We start from the raw sequence: 25,499 nt of genomic DNA, 5'->3' as shown, positions 1-25,499 counted from the left end.
CATTGTACATTTTTAAACAATAATTCTGGCTGCTGTCTGGAGATTGAATTGAAGGGGAGCAAAGATAGAAGGAAACTAGTTAGGAAGCTGTTGAAACAGCATGCTCAAGATAAGAAGGCCTTGACTGGCGAGATGACAGCAGATGAAGACGAGGATCGATTTGACATATCTTGGTAAGTAGTATGAACACAAAGCATGGCAACATTTAGTAGGTTCTTAGCCTTTGCAACTAGCTGGATGGCGGAAGAGCCATTTAGTGAAATAGGAAAGGTTAAAAGATAAACAGTTTAGAAGGTCTCTATCAGATATGGACGTATTGAGTATTGCAATACCCAGGAGACATCTAATAGAATTACTAAGTTCTGGAACTCGGAAGACAGATCTATATTAGAGATAACATCAGATAGATGGTATTTAAAGCCCAGGCCATGTATGAGACTGCCTAGGAAATGGAGTATATAGTAAAAGCCCAGAGTCCTGAGTAGTTATAACATTTAATAGTTGAGAAGAAGCCAATAAAGGAGATTGAGAAATGGCCATAAAGGTAGGAGAAAAGAGAGCATGGTGTTATAGGAGCCAAGAGAGGGAGATTTCAAGAAGGAAAGGTGTAGACGAAGTATCAAGGGGCCAAATCAGATAGAAACTAAAAAGAATTCATTTAACTTTGGTGACCTAACAAGAGAAAAGTTGGAGCGCATTAGGGGATCAGAAGCCAGTATGGAGCAAGTTGAAGTTTGATTGCCATTTTAAAATATGGAGATTGTTTTCTCCATACTTTGAGAAGTTTGACTTTCTAAAGGAGAAGAGGGATGGAGTTGTGACAACTGGAGGAATGAGCGTGAGTCAAGGCAGGGTTTTCTTGAGATAAGAAAAAACGATAAAAGTTTAAGATGGGAAATATCAGAAAGTATAATCATGTTGATGCTAAAGACAAAGAGAGTTTGAAGATGCACAAGAGAAAGAAGCTGACTGTGTAGATAGGTTTCTGAGAAGACTACTTTGGGGCGATCCAGCCTGTAATCAGAGGCAGGTATGCAAATTCATGACAACAGGGGGTGTAGAAGATGGGTGCAGCAGGAATGTTTGTAAATGGCATTGCTTATATTCAGAAAGAACTTGGGGCTTTCGGTTATGATTAGAATCACAAGATGTTTTCTTTTAAACAAAAATAATAACTTAATTTCATAGTACTTTCAAAATGTTCTTCATCTGCCATGTAAAGGCTATTATTGTCTCTCAGTGATCTCTTAGGGATTATAAAAGAGTAACAAATTTTTGAAGGCACTTTGCAAACTTAAATAATTACAAAAATGCTGAGTGCTTGATGTAATCATTGATCTTAATCTCATAATTTTTGGACCATTTCGTTCCTAACTCTGGATGTTATGATCCATACTTGTTCTCATTCTCCTTACTATAACTTTTCATGTTCTGGTTTTTATTTTGTTATGTGGGTTTTGCTAGTTCAACAATAGTAATTACTGTTGAATTATAATATTTATTGTAGATAAAGCAGAAATAAAATGAAGTAAAATTTTATTTTGGTTTATTGTGAGAAATCTTTTTTTTAAATTTTATGTGACAGATGTTAAAGCCTATGATAGGGCAATTCATAATGCATTCAGTCATTTGGAACATCTTAGATTTTGAAAGAATTGTGTTATTTAAGGAAATGACTTACCATTCTAAGCCTCATTAATCATCTGTAAAGTTAAGAATAATGCCTATTACAGAATTATCTGCCCCATTTCACAGCATTATTTTGAGGTTTATGTGATACAATGTATGTAAACATGCTTTGTAAATTGTAAAGTACTGTAAAATATATTATGATTTGAAAAATATTAGGTCTCAGGCTCTGTGGCCAATTGTAAACTCCCCTGTCCACCATGAGGTGTATGTGAGTAAACATTCTAGGAAATGAACACTCAACTGGCATAGGGTTTTAGTTTAGTTTTTAAGCATCATTGACCTGCAAGTCTCTATACTAATCTGAATCTAACTTAAATTTTTTAAGAAACCATCTCTTTTTTGGAAAAATGTATTATGGCCGGTAAACTACATATATTTAACTGCATTGTATAGTGTTTAAGAGTGCCGGCTCCGAAATTCGGTTCCCTTGGATTCAAATCCTGGCCACACTTTTTTATTAGCTAAATGTCTTGAAGTTCCAACTCTTAGTGCCTCTGAAAACGTAAACTCTGAAAAATCATGATACTAATAATACTAATTCATAGGATTATTGCCTATTAAATAACAGCATAGTGTCTGCCAGTGGTAAGCACTGAGTGCATGTTAGCTATTATGTACATATTTATAGCAATATGAATCTCTATATATAAGAACACTTCTTGTAAAGTAAGTGCCTGCAAAGAATGAAATTTTAAATAGCTAAGTACTCACCAGATTTCTTCATTTAAGTAGCTACACCCATGCGATTTTAAACACATTCACAGGAACATTTTCTCCCTTAAAGCCACTATAATAACTTACTTTTTTGGGTGACAGATTTACACCTAGTAGGTAGTTGCCCACCTACCCATAGCCCAGCAGTGCTATTGGTGATTCCTTCCTTGTCTGGAAAGATTTTGAATTACAGACAGTCCCTGGCATATGATGGTTCCACTTAAAGTTTTTTGGTGATATGAAAGTGTTACACATTCAGTAGAAACGGTACTTGGAGTAATCATATAGCTATTCTTTTTCACTTTCAGTACAGTATTCAATAAATTACATGAGATATTCAGCACTTTATTATAAAATGGGCTTTGTGTTAGATGATTTTGCCCAACTGAAGGCTAATGTTAATTGTTCTGAGCATGTTTAGGCTAGGTTAAGCTATGATGTTTGGTAGGTTAGCTGTACTAAATGCATTTTAGACTTAATGATATTTTTACTTTATGATGGCTTTATCAAGGCGTAACCCGATGCTAAGTCTGTGCATTAAAAACAAACAAACAAAAAAAACCAGACCTCTTTTCTTGAAAGGCAGAAAATCTGCAGTGCCAAATCTGGCCGCCAGAGGGTACTGTATAGCTAGCGACCTAGCCCTCGCTTAGAGGTTGAAATGTTGCCCTTGTGAGAGGGGTTCAGTGGATGCCACTATTCATATCTGTAGAGCTCAATGGCTTCATGTTTCTCAGTTTCAGATATCATTGATCTGATAGTGGCCCAATTTCCTAACTTTTTAGGAGCCAGTGATCGAGCTGTAAGCCACTCATCCTTTACGAACCTGTAAACTCTCTGAGCCAGTCAAGCTGTAATTTCATTTATCCCTACCCTTTTCAGAAGCCACCTGCCTATTCAGAAGGTTTCAGTTACACTGCAGTTGATTTAGATCATTTAATTTTATTCTGTTCTACTGATTCCACTTTTACTGCTATCCCTCAGGTATTCTATCAGTTAATTTCTAAGTGGGATGTAAAAGAGTTTACAAAATTGTTACCAAATATTCAACACTTGGTCACCCTGCAAGATTAAAAACCCATACCTCTTAAGAGTCAGTAAACAGTGTCTTGTTTTTTATACTTAGAGCAGAGATTTACCAAGGGTTGGGGAAGCTTATGCTGTCACGCTAGCAAAATTGTCTAGGAAAAATGTCATCTTTAAAATTAGTTGATATAATTAAGGACGACACTCACTAAAGACCAATGAAAGACAGTTTCTGGTTATTGAAAAATTAGAAGATAGCTAACAGAATCTTCAACTTCCTCAATATTTAAGAGTTATCTCTCCCTTCTTTTGACAACATGGTCCAGCACAGCTAGCTATTCTGACTATAGAAACAACTGTGAGAGTGAGGGTGGCCTACTTAAAAGGCCTTGTACTGAGTACTGGTGAGATGAGGCAGTGAACATGCCTGTGAGAAGAAACTGATTAGGACTATGCCTGTCTCTCACAACTGGGAGTGATTAGAAGAGATCTGTGGGTTGGCAGTGGCAGGACTAGGGTGGACCTGACAGAGTCACAAGATCATGCACTGTAGTTAAGAGAACTATAGCAGGAAGAGGTTCATTCAAATGGATATTGCTAACTGAAAATAGGCTAGAAGAACTTAGGTAAATCGTGGGTATCCAGAAATGGGCAGTGTTGTGTGAACGAGCTTGCAATGTTTTTGTCAGTTTGAAGGTAATTTCTTTTCATGTGGTATTCTTCAAAATTAGTTGATCATTTCTGGTAATGCACTGCTACTCTGACTCTAATAAGGAAAAGGAAAGTTACTCACAGTGTTCTTGTCTAAGAAAGCTTTGGAGAATTCTAGATCTCTTAGTACCAGGTACTGGCAGCTCAGCACTAGGTCTGCTGGGTCATTTTTTTCAGATTGAGAGTTACATTTATTGTATGTGAATATAAACCAGTTTCAGAATAATTATCCAGTAGATAAGCTCTTCCTTGAATAACAGTGTATGTCAGTCACTTACTAATATTTTATGGAAAGTTCCTCAAGAGCACATTGAATTCAGCAGTCATGTAGCTGTGTTATTACTTTTTCCACAGGAGGTAAACCAACAGTATGTCTTTCATTTGGTCAGTAATTAAAGATGCATTTTCCTTTTATCCTTATTAAAATGTACTTTTTAAGACTGAGCTGAAATTTCATCTTGTAAAATAAAAATGTGAAGATTTACTAGCAAAACTGCTCCATATTAATGTGTATTATTCAAACCAGAGCTGAAATTCTGATCCTCAAATTTCCACTCGTGACCACAGTCTCCCAGCTTCCTGGTAGATGTAAAGTAAGATCAGCCATTCTTTGTGCTGTCCCCCAACCTCAGTTCTCTGCCTCTGCTTCCATGTCCACATGAGTAGTGAGGCAACTCAGAAGGCAGGTGTCTGGCTCAAGGGAGGATAAAACCAAAGCCTTGCTGCCTTTGTGTGAGGTGCAGCCTGGTCCAGCCCCAGCACTGAAGACTTACAGGAACATTGGGGAACACACTCATTTTGCAAGGTGTTATTATAATGAGATAAAATTTTGATGCCATGTTCTCTATTAAATTAGTTGATACCCAAAAACAGTTTTTAAAAATCTAATTTGGTGCCATTCTTAGACACCCCCCCCCAAAAAAAAAAGCCTTTTTGGACTATTCGTGCATTATAATCATCTGAGTTTGAAAATTTTAGTTTGTAATCAATGTTTACTCAGCCATTTGGAAGTAACGGTGGCATATTACTTTCTCATCTTTCTTTTTTTCTTTCTTTTTTTTTTTTAAGATGGAGTCTCGCTCTGTCACCAGACTGGAGTGCAGTGGCATGATCCTAGCCCAGTGCAACCCCCACCTCCCGGGTTCAAGTGATTCTCCTGCCTCAGCCTCCTGAGTAGCTGGGACTACAGGCACATGCCACCACACCCAGCTAATTTTTGTATTTTTAGTAGAGACAGAGTTTCACCATGTTGTCCAGAATGGTCTCGATCTCTTGACCTCATGATCCTCCCACCTCAGCCTCCCAAAGTGCTGGGATTACAGGCGTTGGCCACCATGCCCGGCCCTCATCTTTAGTTTCTATGCTTTCTGCATATTAGTTGCCCAGCCTAAGATGATGACATAACCCACGAACACTGCTGTCCTCTCCCCAATTCAGAAAGTTGAAGATTTGAAACATTTACATTTGAAAGTTGATTCTTCCCCCATTAGACACATCTAAGTTAATAATTAGCTAGACTTATGTTCGTGTATTCTCATTCTCTACCTTCTTTTACCTTAAATTCATAACATTTGTGAACATATTTTAAAACAAAAATGAAAAGACAATAGAATCTCAGTTTCATTCAGGTGACTGTTTTGCTTTTAAGTTTGCACAAGACAGCTTATTTGTTATTAAGGTAGACACCAATTTTGCTTTTTAAACATGTTCATGAGAGCCTCCTATCCTTTTTTCTTGTGTCCTTACAAATATCTGAATCTCTTCAACTGAATCTCTTTAGTTGAATTTGTACATTTGTCTGTCAGTAGCTGGGAAAATTAAGTACTGTTTCAGGCGCAAACCATGCCATTCTAAAATTGAGAGTGCTAAAATGTTTCCTTTTTGGTAAATTTTATCTTCCAAGGCTCATGTGGCAAGTGAGAATGCAGAACTATGATCGAATTTATTTTTGCTTTTTAAGTGTTTTAGAAACATTTTGCCATATTTTGAGTTTTATTGTTTTAAAAATAGTTAACAGACCACGATTCTTATTCTGAACTGTTTTAAATGAACTGTGGATTTAGATGCTTCAGAAGTAAAATATTAGACTCTTGTTTATTTGTAGGTGTTGCTTCACTATTAAAAATTATCTATTACAATCTGAATTGCATGATTTGTGGGTTTTAGCTAACCTCTTTTATTTCAAAACTACTTTATAGATTTTCAAGAAACAAATATTTACATTTTTATGATATGAAGATAGTATAATTTAAATTGTCAAAGTATCGTGATGTCAGTGAAGCAGTAAATTGTGACATTAGTAACAATGATGCCCTTCCAGCATACTTCATTCCATGCATGTTTCCTCGAAGAGTCAACTATGGTATTTATGATCGTTTTGGAGAATTTTTTGACAGAAGCCATTTTTCTAAGAAAAGGATGAGCCCCTTATTATGAAATAAATGTATCATCAGACATGCAGAATAAACATGTAGTGGAACATGAAACTATTCTATACTAATATTAATTAAACATGCTGAAAAATACCCTGATATTCCCAGATATTCTTTTTGCTTTACTTCAACTGCAAATTTACCAACTTGATGCCACACACATATACACACGCGCGCGCACGCGCGCGCGTTTTTTTGTTTTTTTTTGTTTTTTTTTTGAGACGGAGCCTCGCTCTGTCACCCAGGCCGGAGTGCAGTGGCCGGATCTCAAGCTCACTGCAAGCTCCGCCTCCCGGGTTTACGCCATTCTCCTGCCTCAGCCTCCCGAGTAGCTGGGACTATAGGCGCCCGCCACCTCGCCCGGCTAGTTTTTTTGTATTTTTTAGTAGAGACGGGGTTTCACCGTTTTTAAAATAGTTAATAGATGTATACTATGACATTGAAAGGGACTTTCTGTTACCACAAAATTGTTAGTAGAATCCACAGCTGATAATAGCAAGTGGTAAGTACCTGATATTCTAAAGCATGCCACCAACAACTGAAACCAGCCACCTCCCTCCGGGGATTACGAAGAGACCCACCATTTTTCATTCATTCAATAAATATTGATTAAGCACCTACTATGTTCCAAGCAGTGTTCTAGGCACTAGAGATGTAGCTGTTTACTAAACAAAGGCCCTGTCCAAATGGAATTTATAACCTAGTGGGAGGGGAAGAAAATAGCTCTCTCCTTACCTAAAGTCAAATAAGGAGCCTTCCAGAGATCCATTCACAGAGAATGGTGGTGCCTGCAGGAAAGGGATACCATTACCTGGTACCCCAGCAAGGTGCTTACTGAGCTAGCTGAATCTGTAGACTCACTGGTGTGCCAGTAAAGGCAGAGCCTTTAGTTCCTGGAAGTTTGGAAGGTATATTAGCATAGACACTGATATCTGCTTCTCTCCCAAAGATTTTTGTAGGCAGGAGACTTCTGTAGGTAGAGCCAAGGCCTGTGGGATAACTAAGGACCACTGGAGTAGTGAGCTAGCAAGAGATTAGATAACCCCTTACCTTCCTTGGGCCCCACTAGTCCCTGGAGAGTGTAGAGAACTTCTATATCTCTTTACTCCAAAAGAGGAGGTCAGAAGTCATAATGCTGCCCAGGTGGCTTTCAGGTCAGAGAAGACAATATCTAACTCAGAAAAGATGTTAGGCAGCCCCTCTATAAAAGGAGCAGTAGGATAATACTAACCACAACATCAGGAAATACACGCATAGCTTTCTGTGCACAAACCACTAGTAATCAGTCAAACCAGAGCAAGACCAGGGAAACACACCCCACTGACAAGTCACCATTTACATACTAACATCCTGTCTCCTTCCTGCTCCCAGCACTGGAGGAACTAGACCTTAGAAAGAGATGGCGAGAAGGTTCTAGATATAGACATCATCCTTCCCCGCTGTAAATTGTTGCAAGCTCATGCTAAGGGAAGGGGCAAAATTTGTACTTAATAGGAGATTGAAGTTTATAATTGGTCTGGACTTTTAATAAGTAAAAGTGACCAGAAATCAGTGAAATCATCCCAAGATTTACTGTGGGATATATCAAGGAAATTTGGCTTTGCGTAGCCAAAAGAGTGTAATTGGAGAAAAATTAAATTATTTTAAGTTTGTATTATTGCTCCACAGAGATTTGACTACCCAGTAAGCTAGTTACAGATATACTTTAACCATTGTTGTTTTTGTAATGTTTGTGATCTTCCATAACAAATGTTTGTCATATAATGTTTTTCTTAAATTGAAGTATAAAGAGAACATTAATCACTTAATTTGTTAACCTCTTATTTATGGCTTCATTGGTGTTTTAAACTGTTCAAAGTGCTAATCAGAATCGCTGAGATAAGAAATCAGTCAAAACTAATACAATTTTTCATCTGCCTTTAATAGGTCCAGAAAGATTTAATTACTGGCTGGTTTTGAGTTACTTAGATTTTGTTATCCTGGGCCTAGAATTTTAGAGCCACTGACAATGTAGCAGAAGTGTGCCCAAATTAAGCTTTTCCTGATATTTTTAATAAGCAAAGCTACTTACTAGAAACTGAAAATGCATAAAAGGAATGGGTGGTCAGCTGCCATTGAGGAATGCAATGAAAATTTCATCGTTCCTTTTTTAAATGGGTGGCCAAGATTTCTCCAGGACAAGATGATTGTGGTAATGCTCATCAGTTTGTAACTCCTGCACTAGATTCAAGGTAAACACAGCACCAATTCAACTGTGGAACAGTCTGAACAGACATAGGCAAAGTCTCACTGGAATGTGAAGGAGACATGTTTTATTGGTTTTGTCAGGGTATCTCTCTTTTTATTGATAACATTATGAAATCTATCCCAAAGGGCTATGTAGAAATGTGTTTCTTTGGCTAAAGAGCTGGTTAAATAGAAAAATGCTTAATTAACACATATGCACTTACTTCATATGGCCAGTGATGGCTAAAATACATGAATAGCTTATTAGTAAAATGCTTCACCAGGTGTAATCTGACAGGAAAGGTGAGATTTTTAAGTAATTTTTTTCTATTTTTAATCTATAAACAATGTGTTAAAAACTGTTTCACATGATCATTGGATTTTGAAGTGCTTTTGTAGTTCTTGGGAGACCCATGAAATAGCTATCAGTAGACTCCAGTTCAAATTTATGTGGGTTAGATGTTGCCTTTGAGTGCCTACATAAGCACCTCTGCTGAGAGATCTAGGGTGGGTCATTTGATGTCTGTGAGCATCCTCACCTGTCAAACAGGGTTGGTAACATCTGCCCCTTAAGGTGATTGCTAGACTTCAATGACTTAGTGTACAGGACCTTAGGATAGAGTTCAAGCACATTGTAAACAATAATTGGCACTTTCTTCTACTCCTTCATTGATATTCACAGGAAACCATATTCTTCCTTTTCTTTGTGAATGAAAATCTACAATCCTGAGTTGCTTCTAGGTGCTCTGAAGTTAAACAGTCAAAACAGAACGATTCATGGTAGTTTCCAGTTGTAATCCCAGAATATTTTTAGTTATTCAGTCAGCTGAAGACCTGGGCCACTCAGCTCAGAACAGGATAAATAATGTCTGTTTGGGGAAGGGGAGTCTGCCAATAGATTTGATGTTAATGCAGCTTTTAAGATCACATTTTTGCAGTGAGGAATTCAGCTTTTCTTCTACAGTGTAAGTGTCAAGTGCCTGAAATTATCACTATCTTATTTTTGTAAGTGCATATTTTAAATGTATATATACGGTTTTCTTTAAACAGGCTTCATAGTAGTTTGGATTGACTAGAATGCTCCTTTTTTGTATGCTTCTCAGTGCCAGGAATTAAATTAGGAAAAAGCCTTAATATATTAATGTTCTCTTTTCTTTTTTTTAAACTTTAAGTACTACCTGTTATCCCTGTGGCTCAGGCTTATGGGCAAAAGGCCCCTTGCCTGTTTATGTATATTTAAACCAATCAGTGGACTTGACTGGATTTTTACTAGTACTCTGTTGTGTTTCCTGTTCTCATTGTTAGTAAAATGTGTGGCAGCCTCCATCAACAGTGTTTTCTAAAACCAAACAAGATTCTGTTCAACACAGTAAAAATTTCAGTAAAATGGAATATTAAGGGAAAAAAGAGTACATTGCTCCAGGCCACAAACAACTCAAAACAGTCTGAGACATGCACTGGTAAATCTCAAAAATGCTATAGGCAATTCTGCATCAAAATTGCCATAGAAAATTATTGTTGTTAGCCATTCTGTTGATAGTTCATATTGTTAGAATTGCTAGCAGATGGGAAAATAGATGAGTCAGGATACAGTATTAGCAACCCATATTTTTTTAATCACAGGCCACTAATATGGTCTGTAGTATCTGCAAGATTTATTTAAACAGTTGCTAGGAAGAGTTTGTTTTCCCAGTAAACACAGCAAACCTTAGATTCTCTTGATTGACTGTTTAACTAAATGTGTTAACATTAACATATAAGACCATTTGCTTCATTGTAGTAGTGTCTCATTTATTTTGACAGACTGATTGTTCCAGCAGCTCGTAGAATCATTAGGTCTTGAAATGTTATTACAGTGATATATTCAAAACCTTCATACTCTTGATTCTGCTATTTGAGATTATAACTTTTAAAAATCACTCATGTAATTAGGACTATTTTTGTCAAAACAAAATTATATCGAAATCTTAGTGTTTTTCCCGAGATTTTAAGATGAATTATTTTATGAAGTAAGTTTTATCACTTGACTGTGATATTTTAGGTTTTTATAGTAGACTAGATATGTAAACTTAAAGGAAGTTCTAATTTTACTGACAACTCTTTCTGATCAGTGATAAGCAGCCTTTCAATACTTCTTATAGAGTTCAGAAATAATTCTAATTATTAAAGTTTTGAAATGTCAGAATTATCAGTGAATTGATTTAATCTTATTTTCCACCCTAACTTCTCATATCACTGAGTTATTTGGGCTCCTGTTTTATGCAAGAGCTAGTAGCTGAGTTATTATTAATTTGCATATCTTTTACTTGGTTTTTATTTTTTTTAGAGATACTGAGAAATGTCATAGTTTTAGATATTGATCTTTCATCTCCTGAATGAAACGTAATTATCCAGGGCTATATTAACAAAATGAGTTTCTTATTTAAGCTGTCACTCATGTACCAAACTATATCAATTTTCAAACAAAATATTGACTCCTGTTAAAAAGTAGTTTTGACTTTTTAATTTAACTAAAAACAATATTCATCCATCCATCTAATTATTAGTGTTAAGAGTTTTACAGTTTTTCTTTAAAGTCTTTCATTTGGTGTAAACAATTATCTTGTAAGAACTGGGAGATCCTAGTCTACTAACTGATCTTAAGCTTAAAGAAGATGGCATAGACCTTTTACTGAGCTTCAGCTCTTTATTTCATTTGAAAATACTGCTCTATACAAATGTCATATGCAGGGTTTTCTATTCACTGTAGCCTTCATAGCTGAATATTTAAAAAAAAAAAAAAAACAGTTTTCCTTTCAGCTCAGATCGACGACCAGCAACACCCCCCATTTTTGGTGACTTAACATTTTTGAACTCTCTAACAATGCTAGATTAAGAATATCAAACTTGATAACTTTTGACTTCTATCTAAATAACTTTTGCTACTTGAAACATGACCAAGCTTCCAGTGAGACTTCATATTAGACACTTACTTACTTTGAACTTGCAGAATTTAAAAGTATGTATGTCCTCTGATAGAAAGGAGTTAGCATGTTTCCACACTCTTCTGCCTTATTTCCTCTTCTCTCTCCTACTTTAAAATCACCTAAGAAACTCTGTTAAGTTTTAGTGAAGGAAGCCCAAAACATTGTCATTTTTAATTAATGAGGTCTAGTGAGTCAGAAATGGATACTTTGAAACTGTTGTAAATCGCCCTCCCCAAGATTATGAGTCAAAATGAGTTATGGCTCTTGTTTCCTTCTGAACAAGGCAAGAGAAGGGTCTTGTACCTGAGCTAACTGCATCCCTTTATAACACTTATTGTTGATACTACACAGCAATTGAGTTACATTGTACGTGTCCAGTCACACACTGACATACAGAGGTCAATCTTGTCTCTGCCATAAACCAAGAGTGTACTAGAGCAAGCTAGCTCTCATTTCCTCACCCAAAATAAGGAAGTTAGAGTAGTTATCTCTGAGGTTCTGTTTTGCAGTGAGATTCTGTGAACGTTTATCTCATAACTCAACTTTATGCTTCTGTTAAACAAATGACTTAGTCACAAACAATGACTTTTAATAATCCCAGATCTCAAAATATGTTTATCTCAGGCCCATACAATTTAATTTACCTGATCTCATTTTAAACCCTTTTATGGAAATGGATTTTTTTCTCTGCCCTTACTAGTATGTCTTGCCCCCTGATGTTTGTCCTTTCAGCTGTCCAGGAAAAGCAAAATTTTCTAGGAGTAGGACAAAAGCTTCAGGTAATGAAACAATATCGCTCTGAAATTCATCTTTTTCTTTATGTGTTTTTCAGAGATTGTGGGTCCTGCTTCCACTGTCTTTGCGTTCCAGTTCTTCCTCTTACTGCATGTCAGTTAATGTATTTATTTAGCCAACTATGTGTCCTTAATGCATGTAAAGATTGTCAAACTATAATATCCTCCCACAGTGCTGAGGCTTAAATATTTGAGAACTACTCTTAGTTGTGCAGGTTCTATTTTATTATTAACTTAAAAACTGAATTTTATTAAAGAGAACTAGCCTTAAACACACTAAAGCCATTTCCAGATCAGTTATTCCTTTTTATACATTTTTTCAGTAAATATACAGTAAAACTTACAATGTATGAATATTTTACAATTATTACGTTTACTGAGTTGACTGACCCCATTATAAACTCTGAGAAGCATGAATCAGATTTGTTACTCCAACACTGAATTGATTTTGGAACTAGTAAACCAGTGTATAGCTATGGTAACACAGCTACTTTGTGTTTTAAGTATTATAGAAAGATGGCAAGTGACATTTCTTTCCTATATATATTTTAAAAAGTAACAGATTTACCACAAACTCTGATCCATAAACATAATTTTGAGGTGATTTTCCTTCCTTTTTGTAAAGATTTTCAGGAAACCTGATTTTAATGAAGGAAACTTTTGTCAAAATATACTGATATTAGGAAGTTCAACTTTTTCTTCTAATATCCTTATTAGCTCAAAAAACTTTTAATTTGGATTCACATTTTAAAAGGATAAAAACTCACCCCAATTCAGCAGGAAGCAGTTAGAGTGGTCGTCGGCCAACCTCCCCAACAGCACTTAGGTTTTCCTGTTGAGAGGGGGCACTGAGAGACAGGACTAGCTGGATTTCCTAGGCCGACTAAGAATCCCTAAGCCTAGCTGGGAAGGTGACCGCTTCCACCTGTAAACATGGGCCTTGCAACTTAGATCACACCCAACCAATCGGATAGTAAAGGGAGCTCACTAAAATGCTAATTAGGCAAAAACAGAAGGTAAAGAAATAGCCAATCATCTATTGCCTGAGAGCACAGCAGGAGGGACAACGATCGGGATATAAACCCAGGCATTCAAGCCAGCAATGGCAACCCCCTTTGGGTCCCCTCCCTTTGTATGGGAGCTCTGTTTTCACTCTATTTCACTCTATTAGATCTTGCAACTGCAAAAATAAAATAAAATGAAAGGATAAAAGCTATGATATTACAGGATCATTTAAATCACTGAGTCTCTTTATCTGGTTTGTGAATCTTTTTACTACTAAGGCATTGAGCAGTTGCAGTACTGTTTTTCGAGAGATTGAAAAGGCTGCTTCTGTCACATTTTCCTTCCAAAAGCATTTTCATGCCTGTGGGAGGCTTGATAGCTAGAGAAACACCAAGTGTTAAATACATGTTATTAGGGCTTAATCAAAGCCAAAAGTTTGTCTATAAATCATGCCCACTATCTAAAAAGTGAAAATTTTTGCCACACAAGCTCACTTTTTTTTGTCTATGTGACACCATAATTTAGAGCTACTTAGAAACCTATTGATATTACTGTTCTATTAACAAAATGAGAAGAGTCTCTGACCACAAGTGCTTAGTGTGAGTGTTATTTTCTGTTGGACACTATCTGAAAGATAGTAAGATCAGGGAGAAAACCTTCTTTCCCTGGATAACCTACTCCTCATCAAGGGTTTCCGTTACAGCCTAAATGCTGATACTTCCCTAAGTCTGTATCTTTTGCTTGGATCTCTCTCCTGACCTCCAAACCCTGAATTACAATCCATATCTGATGTCTCCACCTTGGTGCCTTGTTCATAGCTCAAACTCACCAGTACTAAAATTAATTTCATTAACTGCCATACTTTGTTAATAGTATCGATCTCTACCCCATTACCGAAGCTTGAAGTCAGAATCATCCTTAACCCTTCCTATTTTCTGACCCTTTATAATCAGTCACTTAACAAAAACAACCCTACCAATTCTACTTTCAAAGATCTCAAATCCTTCTCTTCTTAATCTCCACTTCCATTGTCTTGGTCCAAGCCTTACCTTCTCACTAGATTGTTGTGGTAACCTACTAATGGATCTTCTTGCCTCCATTTTTTTCTCCCATGGCAATCCATTTCCTACACCTGCTACTGGAGATATTTTTCTAAAGTTCATATGTGATCACATCACCATTTATGCTCAGAATGACTTAGCATTTCTTTCTTGTCACAGAAGTTTGCAGCAACACACATAAGGCCCACAGCAACCTGGCCTTGCCCTCTTTTTCCTGACTCATCTTCTATTCATCTTCCTGCATGAATCCTTCTCTAATCTCAGCAGTCTGCTAGATATCGCTAAAGATGCCAGACGATCGTGTACCATATATGTTTCTACTGATGCTGTTTTCCTTCTCTATCCTGTTTCCCATTTTATCATCTTACTCATCCTTCAGTGAGTTAGCTGTGCATGGGCCTGTCTTGCCAGCTAGATTGCAATCTCATTGTGGGAGGTAGAGTGTTTTACTCATCTCTGAACCTACTATGCTTGGTCCGTAGAAAAATCTCAATAAATATGTCATGAGTACTTTGAAGTTATCTGACAGCCCACCTGAAGACCTAGCTATATATGTAGCTTATGCAGAAGTCAGATTTCCTGTAAACTCAACCTTATACAACCACAAAACTGAAATCAGATATTTTTAAAATAAATACAAAACTAGAAACAGGTTTAATGAGCTTCAGCACTAAGGCCATGCTCTATCTTTCCTCAGACAGCTTCAGGATTTCACTCACAACCTATTCTTATTTGGGGTAATGCCTTATGAGGTTGTTTAATTGCTTTTCTGGTTCCCAATAGATGAACATACTTGCTATAGAGATAGGAAGGGTATATGTTCAACGATGGCCATGAAGAGGAGCTGACAGAAAAGCCAAATAAGGAGTGAGAAATTTAATATGTAACACAGATTATTAATAAAAGTAATGATAACTCACTATCAAGGAAAGACCGTCTCCTTATGTCCTCTGCTTAGAAGGCAGTATATTCTGTGGAACACTTTATAAAGATTTTCAGTTCAAAAAAAATTGAGACAGTGCTCACTTCAGCAGCACATATACTAAAATTGGAATGAAAAAGTGAAGATTAGCATGGCCCCTGTGCAAGGCTCACATGCACATTTGTGAAGCATTCTATGTATTTCTACCCAAATTAGAATGAACCAGAAAAACAATTCTGGCAATATGACAAAGCAGGGTTCTATAACACCCCTGAAAAGATCACACTAGCTCTCCAGTAATTGATCTAAACCAAGATGAAATCTTTGAAATACCTTTTTATAAAGAATTCAGGCCGGGCGCGGTGGCTCAAGCCTGTAATCCCAGCACTTTGGGAGGCCGAGGCGGGCGGATCACAAGGTCAGGAGATCGAGACCATCCTGGCTAACACGGCGAAACCCCGTCTCTACTAAAAACACAAAAAATTAGCCGGGCGAGGTGGCGGCGCCTGTGGTCCCAGCTACTCGGGAGGCTGAGGCAGGAGAATGGCGGGAACCCGGGAGGCGGAGCTTGCAGTGAGCTGAGATCTGGCCACTGCACTCCAGCCTGGGCGACAGAGCGAGACTCCGTCTCAAAAAAAAAAAAAAAAAGAATTCAAAGGTGAATTATTAAGCTACCAAAGGAGATACAAGAGAAAGGTGAAAAACAACATAAAGAAGTTTGAAAAACTATTCAGGATGTGAATGAAAATTTTTCTAAAGAGATATAGATATTTTAAAGAAAAACCAATCAGAACTTCCAGAGTCGAAAGACAAATTTAAAGAATTATAAATGCAGTAGAAAGTTTTAACAATAGGCAAAGTAGAAGGAAGAATTTCAGAGCTCAAAGACAAGGCTTTCAAATTAACCCGATCAAACAAAAATAAAGAAAAAAGAAAAGAAATGAACAAAGTCTCCAAGAAATATGGGATTATGTAAAATGGCCAAACCTAAGAATCATTGGTGTTCCTGAGGGAGAAGAGAAAGCAAAAAGTTTGGAACTTTTTGAGGAAAAAGTTGAGGAAAACTTCCCTGGCCTTGCTAGAGATGTAGATATTCAAATATAAGAAGCTCAAAGAACTCCTAGGAACTATATGATCCAGCAATTCCACTGCTAGGTGTGTATCCAAAAGAAAAGAAATCAGTATATCAAAGAGATAACCACATCCTGTGTTTGTTGCAGCACTATTTATAATAGCTAAAATTTGGAAGCAACCTAAGTGTCCATCAAAATATGAATGGATAAAGAAAATGTGGTACATATACACATTGGAGTACTATTCAGTCATAATAATGAGATCCAGTCATTTGCAACAACTTAGGTGGAACTGATGATCACTATGTTAAGTGAAATAAACCAGGCACGGAAAGACAAACATTGCATGTTCTCATTTATTTGTGGGATCTAAAAATCAAAACAATTGAACTCATGGACATAGAGAGTAGAAGAATGGTTACCAGAGGCTAGGAAGGTAGTTGGGTGGTGGGGCAAGGAAGGCAGTGACGGGGAGGTAAAGATGGTTAATGAGTATTAAAAAAAAATAGAAGGCCGAGGCAGGCAGATCACGTGAGGTCAGGAGTTTGAGACCAGTCTGGGCAACATGGTGAAACCCCGTCTCTACTAAAAATATAAAAATTAGCCAGATATGGTGGCACATGCCCATAATCCCAGCTACTTAGGAGGCTGAGGCACAAGAATTGCTTGAACCCAGGAGGCAGAGGTTGCAGTGAGCCAAGATCATACCACTGCACTCCAGTTTGCATGACAGAGTGAGACTCTGTCAAAAAAAAAAAAGAAAAAAGAAAAAAGAAAGAATGAATAAGACCTACTATTTGATAGCACAACAGGGTTACTATAGTTAATAATAACTAATTGTACATTTTAAAATAATTTGAAGAGTGTTACTGGATTGTATTCAAAGGATAAATGCTTGAGGGGGTAGATACCCCATTCTCAATGATGTGCTTCTTTCACATTGCATGTCAGTATCAAAACATTTCAGGTACCCCATATGTACCTACTGTGCACCCACAAAAAGTTTTTTAATTAAAAAAGAACTTCTCGGAGATTCTTTGCAAAAAGGACATCACCAAGAGCAGTGAGACAAAAGCGTTAGGTAACCTGTAAAGGAAAACCTATCAGACTAACAGCAGACTTCTCAGCACAAACCTTATAAGCCAGAAGGAACTGGGGTCCTATTTTTAACCTCCTTAAACAGAAAACTGTTAACTAAGAATTTTGTATCAAGCAAAACTGTTTCATAAATGAAGGAGAAATAAATTCTTTTTCAGACAAGCAAATGCTGGGAGAATTTGTCACTACCAGAGCATCCCTACAAGAAATGCTAAAAGGGGTTCTAAATCATGAAACAAAAGGTAGATAATGCACCAGAATAGAACCTCTTGAAAGCATAAAACTCACAAGGCCTGTAAAACAATAACACAATGAAGAAAACAGAGTATCTGGAAAACAAACAACGTGATGACTGGAACAGTAACTCACATTTCAATATTAATGTTGAATGTAAATGATCTAAATGCTCCACTTGAAAGATACAGGTTGGCAGAATTGATAAAAAATTACAAACCACATATCTGTTGTCTTTAAGAGACTTACCTAACACATAAGGATTTGTATAGACTCAAAGGGGTGGAAAAAGATATTCTATGCAAATGGAAACTAAAAGTGAGCAGGAGTAGCTATTCTTGTATCAGATAAAACAGAATTTAAAGCAACAACAGTAAAAAAAAAAAGATGAAGAAGGACATTATATAATGATAAAAGGATCAATCCAACAAGAAGATATTGTCCTAAATAAATATGCACCTCACTCTTGAGCTCTGAGATTCATAAAACAACTGCTGTTAAATCTAAGAAAAGAGATAGGTGCAACCCAGTGGTAGTGGGGGAATTCACCACTCCACTGGCAGCACTAGAGAGATCATTGAGGCAGAAAGTCAACGAAGACAGGACTTAAACTGCACTCTAGAACAAATGGACATAACAAATATTTACAGAACATTCTACCCAAGAATTGCAGAATATACATTCTTCTCATCCAGCGTGAAACATTCTCCAAGATAAACCATGTGATAGGCTTAAAACAAGTCTCAATATGTTTTTAAAAGTCAAGTTGTTTCATAGTTCTGCATGGCTGGGGAGGCCTCAGGAAACTTATAATCATGGCAGATGGTGAAGGTGAACCAAGCTTGGACCTTCTCATATGGTGGCAGGAGAGAGCAGAGAGCAAAGGGGAAAGAGCCCCTTGTAAAACCATCAGATCTTGTGGGAACTCACTCGCTATCATGAGAACAGCATGGAGGAAACTGCGCCCATGATCCAATCACCTCCCACCAGGTCTCTCTGTAGACACATGGGGATTATAAACCAAGATTATGGAGATTACACTTCAAGATGAGATTTGGGTGGAGACACAGCCAAACCATATCATTCTGTCCCTGGTTCCTCCCAAATCTCATGTCCTCACATTTCAAAATACAATCATGCCTTTTCGACAGTCCCCCAGTGTGTTAACTCATTCCAGCATTAACCCAAAAGTCCAAGTCCAAAGTCTAATCTGAGACAAGGCAAATCCCTTCCACCTAGGAGCCTGTAAAATCAAAAGCAAGTTAGTTACGTCCAAGATACAATGGGGGTACAGGCATTGGATAAATGCTCTTTTTTCCAAATGGGAGAAATTGGCCAAAACAAAGGGGCTATAGGCCCCAGGCAAATCTGAAACCCAGCAGGGTAGCCATTAAATTTTAAAGTTCCAAAATGATTTCCTTTGACTCCCTGTCTCACATCTGGGCCATACTGATGCAAGAGGTGGGCTCCCATGGTCTTGGGCAGCACTACCCCTGTGGTTTCGCAGGTTACAGCCCTCCTCTAAGCAGCTTTCACAAACTGTTGTTGAGTGTCTGCAGCTTTTCCAGGCGTCTGGTGCAAGCTGTGGATGGATCTACCATTCTGTGCTGGAGGAGAGTGGCTCTCTTCTCACAGCTCCACTAGGGAGCACCCCAGTAGGGACTCTTTATGAGGGCTCCAATCCCACATTTCCCTTCTGCACTGCCCTACCAGAGGTTCTCCATGAGGGCTCTACTCCTGCAGCAAACTTCTGACTGGACATCCAGGCATTTCCATTACATCCTCTGAAGTCTATGTAGAGGTTCCCAAACCTCAGTTCGTGACTTCTCTGCACTCACAGGCCCAACACCACGTGGAAGCCACCAAAGCATGAGATGAAGCCATGGCCCGAGCTGTACCTTGGCCCCTTTTAGCCATGACTGGAACTGAAATGGCTGGGATGCAGGGTGCCATGTCTCAAGGCTGCACAGAGTAGCAGGGCCCCTGGGCCTGGCCCATCAAACTATTTTTCCTTCTAGGCCTCCAGGCCTGTGATGAAAGGGGCTGCTGGCAAGATCGCTGACATGCCCTGGAGACATTTTCCCCATTGTCTCGGCTCCTCATTACTTATGCAGATTTCTGCTGCAGGCTTGAATTTCTACCCCAGAAAATGGGTTTTTCTTTTCTATCACATCATCAGGCTGCAAATTTTCCAAACTTCTGTGCTCTACTTCCCTTTTAAATGTAAGTTCCAATTTCAAACCATCTATTTGTGAATCCATAAAACTGAATGCTCTTAAGAGCACCCATGTCACATCTTAAACACTTTGCTGCTTAGAAATTTATTCCACCAGATACCCTATCATCTCTTTCAAGTTCAAAGTTTCACAGATTTCTAGGGTGGGGGCAAAATGCCACCAGTCCCTTTGCTAAAGCATAGCAAGAGTGATCTTTGCTCCAGTTCGCAATGAGCTTCTCATGTTCATCTGAGATCACTTCAGCCAGGGCTTCATTGTCCACATCACTAACAGCATTTTGGCCAAAACCGTTCAACAAGTGTCTAGGAAGTTCCAGACTTTCCCACATCTTCTTATCTTCTTTTGAGCCCTCCAAACTATTCCAACCTCTGCCCATTACCCAGTTCCAAAGTCACTTCCACATTTCCAAGTATCTTTATATCAGTGCCCCACTACCTCAGTGCCAGTTAACTGTGTTAGTTCATTTTCACACTGCTATAAAGAAACACCCAAGACTGGGTAATTTATAAAGGAAAGAGGTGTATTGACTCACAGTTCCATGTGGCTGGGGAGGCCTCAGGAAATTTACAATCATGGTAGAAGGTGAAGGTGAATGTGAAGCAAGCCTGGACCTTCTCATGCGGTGGCAGGGGAGAGCAGAGTGAGAGTGAAGAAGGAAGGGCCCCTTACAAAACCATCAGATATTGTGAGAACTCACTCACTATCACCAGAACAGCATGGGGGAAACTGCCCCCATGATCCAGTCACCTCCCACCAGGTGTCTCCCTAGATACATGGGGATTATGAGGATTATAATTCATGATGAGATTTGGGTGAGGACACAGCCAAATCATATCAGTAAAGTCTTAGGTTACAAAATCAGTGTGCACAAATCAGTGCACTACTATACACAAACAGTGATCAAGCTGAGAATCAAACCAAGAATTCAACCTCTTTTAAAATAGCTGTAAAATAATTAATAATAATAAATTATTTAGGAATATACTTAGCCAAGAAGATAAAAGATCCCTACAGGGAGAACTACAAAACACTGTTGAAAGAAATCATACATGACACAAATGGAAATACATCTGCTGCTCATGGATTGGAAGAATCAATATTATGAAAAAGACCTTACTGCCCAAAGCAGTCTACAGATTCAGTCCTTCTCCTATCAAAATACCAACATCATTTTTCACAAAATTAGAAAAAAATCCTAAAAGTCATATAGAACCAAAAAAGAGCATATGTAAATACATGTGTGTGCGCACATGTGTGCTTGCATGTATGTGTATATGTGTGTGTATGTGATACTGAGACAAAGTTTTATCACTTAAAGGACTAAGATTTAGGTACTTCATTAATTTACTTACATGAACACCTAATTCCTTAATAATGTGAGATAATGGTTCTCTAATATCGCAGACCTGTTTTTCACAAATTTTACGTATTGAAAATATAAAAATCTGTTAAAGGAAGAACATTTTTCTTCTAAGTAGCTTCTTTCTCTGAGTTCATTCTGTTACTACAATACAATATTTATAAACTTATTGGCAGTTTGCCCCAGTAAAAGTAGTACAAGATATTTACAGGAATAACTTAAATCAGAATTAAAGTAATGATAATTGTTTGCTTTATATAATATGTTAGTTCTTCTAATCCTAGAGTAACCCACTCCTTTGGGTCATGTATTCTTATTTATATTTATCTATCTACCTTTATGTCATGTTATTTGCAGTATAGTAGGATAGTTTCTTGGTGTATGTACAGTCTCTAAAGTCTAAATATGTTTTGGAATATCTAGGGACATGAAACTCATGCATAAAAATCAATTATAAAATAGTACATGATTTAGAATCAAATACTAAATTGTGTTGTTTAAATTATGAGTGTTACATAGAAATTTAGAAATGGGAAAGATTAACATGGGCTGAAATAGAGATGATGTTGAAGAACACACAAGTGGAATTGGATCCTACGTAGACATAGTTGGGTGTGTCTTTCTTGGGAAATGTGGTTGTGTGGTATACATTGGCCTTTCAGTGTGGCCATTACTGATGTGTACAGTTCAAAGTTTGGAGTTTCCCTGTTTGTCTTATTCTGTATCCCCGCAGCAATTTGAACAGCACTGAGCATGTAACAGATGCATGATCACTACTTGGATTAAAAGTCAATGAAGAAAGTGTATAATAATACATATTATATATAAATGTATCTTTTATAGCATAATATTAAAAGCTAGGTTCTTTCATGACATATGACTACAAAGTAATAGGGCTGATTATTAATATACATACCAGAACTTCTTATGTACTGAAGTGAGTGGCATTCACCTTCAAAGTCATCATCATGGAAGCCTGCATACTCTTCTCCATATACTGTCATTTCTCAAAATATTTTTGGAACTCCTTTTTTGAATTTCCTTCAGAGAGTCTGTGACTCATTCTTTTCAGTATCCTCAGAGTCTTTTTCAGCTAAGAGTGAATTTGGTTTTTGGAAGCAGAAGTCACGATAGGGCCAGGGATGGCGAGTAAAAGGATCTGCTGGGACATGCTACTTTGGATGACTATAAGTAATGAGTATTTTTCTTCCTTGACTCATAAAATAACCAAAGACAGTTATCTTTTTAAAACAAAAAGTAAGTTGCAAGTTTTATCATTTTAAAACCAAGCCTTAGCTGGGTGCAGTGGCACATCCCAGCTACTGAGGAGGTCGAAGGAGGAGGATCTCTTGAGCCCAGAAGCTTGAGACTAGCCTGGGCAACATAGTGGGATCTTGTCTCAAAAAAATAAAGAAGAAGAAGAAGAAGAAGGAGAAGGAGAAACAAAATCTGGATTACTCTTACATAACTGTCCTACTCCAGAATTGATCATGGCTTCCTACTTTTGGGGCCCCACCAGGCCTATTCAGCCTTACTTCCCACCCCCTACCACAGTCATCTTCTTTATTAAGCATTTGGTAAAATGGAGGATAGAATGGTTAATTTAACCTTTATTCAGTCTTGTCATGTTCTTGGGTGATCTCTGCAAGTGTTCATTATTATTGTAGCACTCAGTAGCTGGCAAAGATGTAAGAAGTTAGAGTGAATATACCTGGAACGTATTCTGAAAATCTGTTTGTTGGCGGGGGTGGATTTGTCTTTGTACCTTTTTACAAATTCTATCAGCATATTTTTCTCATTTGCGCTTTACTAAAGGCAGATGATCCGATTGTTTCATTGCAGATTACTTGAGGTTCTTGCAAGATATGACCTCTGGGTTCTTCAAGGAAGAAATTCCTGTTTTAATTGTTGAACCATACTTCGAAGATGATGTAAAGAATTTGCTGAAATATTTATGTTAAAACTCATTAGACATTAATGTGTTGTGGATAATTTCACTATATTGATATCTTTGTTTGTTTCCATATCTAGTTGAAAAATCTAAGTTTAGAAGAACTACAGATGCGATTAAAAGCACTGGACCCTATGATGGAACGGGAGATAGAAGAACTTCGTCAGAGATACACTGCGAAAAGACAGCCCATTCTGGATGCGATGGATGCAAAAAAAAGAAGGCAGCAAAACTTTTGAGTCTAATTTCCTGTCTGTTTTTAACTATTCTGGAGACCAAGAAACCACTAGGAATTGAAGGAATATTTGTATATTTTTAATCCTAAGATTTTGCCCTACAATTAGTCAGAGGTCAAAAACTGACAATGGTACATGCCCAGGTAAATTCCCAAAAGGCAGAATTGACAGTTGTATCTGCTGTGCATTCACTTTCAGATGAGGAGAACAAAAGAAGTGTATTCTCTTGTTCTGTCAGCTGCATACCAGCAATAAAACTGTGTTTTGAAACGGAGGCTGCGTTTAGAGACCTTGAAAATCCAAAGCTATTGTTTAATTGTGCAGCACTGAAGGGCTTTATGTTACAATATTCTTTATTCCTATCTAGTATACTAGTCTATTTATTGTATCCCCTTAGGTAAACTTATTTATTTATGCTATTTTGCTTTGTTTTGTTTTTTAAGGACAAGATCAGGATAGCTTTGGTGAAGATAGGGTCATATTAATATGATGATAATGTGCAACCAAATTATACTTTCTGCAGGGAGCTATGGGGTACATTCCTTGATTTCCAGGATAGTTTTCCAGTAGGAAAGTAATAATGGCAATAGTTCTTAAATGGGCTAGGCCTTTTTTATATCGAAGCAATAATTCCATTTTTACCCTTTGAAATTTTGTTTAATTTTTTGATTTTTGATGTTTGGTACAAATAGAACTATATATATTTAGGTAAAATAGATCTATCGTGTTTAAAACCAAAGAAATCAGTGGAATCCTTGCACAAAAAAGTATGATAAATATTTTTTAAAAAAAACTTAATACAAATGTAACTTGTTAATATTGTTTTATGTTTTATGTGTAGATCTAATAGCTGAACTGATTCAAACTGTAATAAGCTCATCAATTTCATTTCTATGAAAATGTGCTCTATTGTCACAGGATGTTTCTGTTGATTTTATTCATTTCCTGGGAATTGGTAAACATCATGTGCCTGATGATAACCCAGTAGCAAAAACATTTGTACTGAGTGGTACAAGCCTTGGGGACTGAAAAAAATAAAAAAAAAAAAGATTAAAACCATTAAAAAGAAATTCATTTTTACGCCGAATGAACATTTGTATGATTGCATTGGGACCAGTCATTTCCTAAGCTACATATGGCCATCTTGACAGTGTTTTTTCTTTTGTGTGTTTAATTATTATATGTAAATCATAAAGACAAATAAATTTCACTGTGCCACCCAGCACATTTCGTTTCTGTATCTTTGTTAAAACTCATGACCTGGACTCTGCATTTTCCAAGCAAGAGACGTATATTAGATAGGACAGGCTAGATTATGCAGTGCTGACAACCCTCACCCTTTAGCGGCTTCACATAGTACAGGTTATTCCTCACTCTTGCTCCAGGCCCACCCCAGGTTGGCAGGGCACCCTGCTCCTGTCATCCACACCCAGGGACCCGCTGACAGGGCCTCAACCATCTGAGATGTCTGTGGTCACCACAGTCAGGAGAAGAGGAGCTGGAGAGTTTCATACTAGCTCCAGCCAGCAGTGACACATGTCTGGTTGGCCACAACCCAGTATTCAGAATTAGTCACATGGCCACTCCTAACTTCGAGGGAGTCAGGAAGAGGAGCATCACCACGTAGCTGGAGGGGAGAAAACAGGAAAAGCTGATGAGTTCACTAATGTCTGTCACAGAAGGTGTATTGTCTCTGGAAAGCTTCCATTCCTTTTTAAAAATGATATTTGTACCCTAGGTAATGCCTCAAAGTGTCATTTG

At 37.5% G+C, this 25,499-nt stretch overlaps 1 protein-coding gene and 1 non-coding gene across 3 annotated transcripts in view; both read left to right on the top strand.

Annotated features, from left to right (window-relative positions):
* The window catches only part of STK3 (serine/threonine kinase 3), a 339,589-nt gene extending 314,626 nt beyond the window's left edge, over positions 1-24,963 (top strand). For both annotated transcript variants that reach the window (XM_017962187.3, XM_017962188.3), the window contains one exon: positions 23,583-24,963. In XM_017962187.3, coding sequence (XP_017817676.1) covers positions 23,583-23,741 — 159 coding nt within the window. In that variant the 3' untranslated portion in view covers positions 23,742-24,963. The remainder of the gene's footprint in view (positions 1-23,582) is intronic.
* On the top strand, positions 15,646-15,752 carry LOC116268684. The gene has a single exon (XR_004175857.1). It is a non-coding gene; the product is annotated as a U6 spliceosomal RNA (small nuclear RNA).
* Positions 24,964-25,499: the final 536 nt, after the last annotated feature.

Source organism: Papio anubis, chromosome 8 (assembly GCF_008728515.1).
Source record: "Papio anubis isolate 15944 chromosome 8, Panubis1.0, whole genome shotgun sequence".
NCBI classification, from domain to species: domain Eukaryota; kingdom Metazoa; phylum Chordata; class Mammalia; order Primates; family Cercopithecidae; genus Papio; species Papio anubis.
This window is presented reverse-complemented; position numbering and strand designations above follow the sequence as displayed.